Source organism: Epinephelus moara, unplaced genomic scaffold (assembly GCF_006386435.1).
Source record: "Epinephelus moara isolate mb unplaced genomic scaffold, YSFRI_EMoa_1.0 scaffold606, whole genome shotgun sequence".
In the NCBI taxonomy this organism is placed as follows: domain Eukaryota; kingdom Metazoa; phylum Chordata; class Actinopteri; order Perciformes; family Serranidae; genus Epinephelus; species Epinephelus moara.
In genome coordinates, this window is record NW_026082549.1 from 21,597 (window position 1) to 24,689 (window position 3,093).

Consider the following 3,093-nt stretch of genomic DNA (forward strand, 5'->3'; position numbering starts at 1 on the left):
CTTTAAACATATCTGGAGGGGATCCTCACTGTCCTTGTGGTATGATCAAACAGCTTCTTCTCTGTATCATTAATGTTGTATGCATGGTGCAGGATACACTCCTCTTGATTAGGCATGTGACTTGGGGTTGGGGTGCAGGGTTACATGCTGCTAGAGTTTCATGAAAGTGGAAACCCTGTCTGTCAGCAACTATTGTTGTTGAGGTGACTGCAGCGGGAGGTCCTCTGGGCAGCTAATACACACAGAGAAACAACAAGGCTGTTAACACAGGTGTCATGCAGGTACAGTCTCGGTTATTTGCATTTATGTATAATGATTCAGTTGGCTACGTTTATGGTGATTCATACTCTGTCCTCTGTCTCATGCTCCAGTGCTATCTGTGCAAGCTGCGTACCCACCAGTGGTGTTTCCTCCTCTTCAACGTCCTCCTCTTCCATGCCCTGTTGTTTGGGGCAGACTTTGTCGAGGAGTACCTCCTGCAGCCCACGCCTGGGGTCTACACTGATGGCATGGTTGTTGAAGTGAGAGAGAAAGCAAGGAAATTAGACCTGAGCAACGCCAGGGAGAACGTGTCCCAGGCCTACCCGATCACTAACCCTGATGCCTGCAGAAACTCTGACCTCTTCCTCCTCACTATCGTCTTCAGCTCCACAGCTAATGTCACCCAAAGAGATGCAGTCAGGAGGACATGGAGCAACCAAACACTCACCCAAGGCTTCCCAGTGCGGATACTGTTTTTCTTGGGATCAACCGAGACTGCTGATGCACAAAAGGCCCTCATGGTGGAGTCTGACCTTCATGGGGACATGGTCCAGGGCCATGCTGTGACTGACTCGTCCCTCCGTGGTCCAACAGAAAGGACAGTGCTGGCGCTGCGCTGGGTGATCGCCTTCTGTCCCTTGGCACGCTTTGTTCTGCTGACCAAGGATTCTGTGTTTGTCAACCTTCCTGCTCTCGGAGGCTACCTACTCGGGCTGCACAGGCACCCTGAAGACCTTTATTTAGGTAAGGTGATCCAGAGAGAGTCCCCTAACAGGGACTCCAACAGTCCCGGCTACCTGCCTCCAGCTCTCTACCCTGACAAGTACCTGCCTGAATACTGTGACGGAACGGCTTACGTTCTATCCCAGGATGTGGTCCGAAAAGTGTATGTAGCCTCTGCAGCGGTCCGCGCACCTGTGCCAGCTGATGTTTTTGTGGGCCTTTGTGCTCAGAGGGCTGGTGTGGCACCAACCCACAGTGCCAGGTTCACAGGAGAGAAACATATCCGCTACAACGCCTGCTGTTACCGCTACCTGTTCAGCTCAGCAGGAATGGAAAGCCATGACCTAGATACAGTGTGGGCAGACCTGGGACAAAAGGGTGGTGGATGCTCACTGTTACAGACCTACTATGGCCTGGTGACCTGCAAGGCCCTGACGTACCTGGATAAACTGTCTTTCTTTAACTCCTAGGGCCAAGCTGAGTCGCACGGTTGATTGACAGAGCATGTGTGATTAATTCATGTGTGTGCTTGTGAGTGAAAATGAGACAGAGACTGACACGAAGTGGGGCTGAAAGAGAAAATAAGAGTATGTAAATAAGTTTGTAATCCTTGTGCCTGTGTTTGCATTTTGCCTGTCATTATTGTTGATAGATAAATCTCTGTTAAGTTCTTTGTAAGATCACTCTAGGTCTGAAAAAAAAACATATACAGTGATGTTATGAGCAAAGGAAACAACCTGGAACAATGTACTATATATCCACATTGCCAGACTTATATAAATAAAAGCGCAGTGTAAATTTAACTTCTGCAGGGGCGAAGCCAGCCAACTGTAACCATCCAACCAACAGCTCAAACCTAGGGGCACTCAGGGGCAGTGCTCGCCCACACAAGATTTTGTTTCCCCCATTTACAGCAGCTATATGTACTATTTTATTGAACCGTTTGAGAAAACAGAATGCCTAAAAAACTGCAAACCTACCTAGACCTACAGACCTACATCAGCTTTTGTATGTAATTGTTCTCCAACTGCCTTCATCATTCTGAAACCTTAGTACAACAAATGTTGAGGATGACTCGTTTTCAACTCCTGCCATCTAAAAAGAGGCAAAAATTGTCTAACATTACTGTTTTTTACGCTGAAGTTCACAGAGTGTTAAGCACAAAATCTATTAATTTAAATCCACGCAATAATATTCTGGGATGCTCTAACTGCAAATCCAGAATCCCCAACAATGCCAACAAAATGCAGTCTTCAATACTCTGAACTGAATATGCTACTCGATTTCTTTAAGGCAGGGGTCTTTAATGTTTTTGAGGCCAAGGACCCCTTAGCTCAAAGAGAGACAGAGCAGTGACTTTCTATTACATATATTGCATAATAATGAGTTTAATAATGAGTTACACTTAAGATAATTCTCTGAGTATTTTTTGGTTATCTTTCATTTTCGCTTGCCTGTAGCATCTAAATCAGCAGCAGTTGTAGCATGGCTAGGTGCATTAGCCTCACCTTCTGAACTTTTGCCAGCAGTTTCTAAGGAGGACAGTGTGTCAGAGTCTCTTGCTTAAAAAGTTACTAAACGATCCACTGTGGCTCACAAGGATGTCCATACACTTAGAATAATAACACAGCTAATTGGCTGGTATGTTTCAATATTACGTTAAATGTTAGCTAACCAGTTCACTTTGCTGTTACAGATAAGTGCTGCACCGTGATTAGCATTAGCTAGCTCACGTTATTGCACAAGGATTCATGGGTAGGAGTTAGCCTATCGTTAATGTTACGTACTGTAAATTAAATGGGTTTTTTTAATTAATAGGCCGATTAATATTATCTAATGATATAAATTATCAAAAATAATTTGGTACCCCACTGCAGTTACTCTTCGGACCCCGTAGGTGTTGTGGACCCCATGTTGAAGACCCAGGCTTTAGGGGATAGCATACATTTGGAGCTTTTGAGCAAACATTTAGGGCTGGAGCCCCAGAAGCCCAGCTCTGTACTGCTAATAGTGCAGGAAGGGCAATAGAGGAAACATTTTTCTTTTTCTTTCTTTCTTTGAGTGAATTTTGCATCAGATTGTCGAAGTAAATAAAATTCAGTTGTTATG

At 44.9% G+C, this 3,093-nt stretch overlaps 1 protein-coding gene across 1 annotated transcript; it reads left to right on the forward strand.

Moving 5' to 3' along the window:
* The first annotated feature begins 212 nt into the window (after positions 1-212).
* Positions 213-2,258, forward strand: LOC126387512 (beta-1,3-galactosyltransferase 9). The gene is made up of 2 exons (XM_050040014.1): positions 213-281; positions 372-2,258. Exons 1-2 carry the CDS (start codon positions 276-278, stop codon positions 1,452-1,454), a joined length of 1,089 nt encoding a protein of 362 aa, XP_049895971.1. The 5' UTR covers positions 213-275; the 3' UTR covers positions 1,455-2,258.
* Positions 2,259-3,093: the final 835 nt, after the last annotated feature.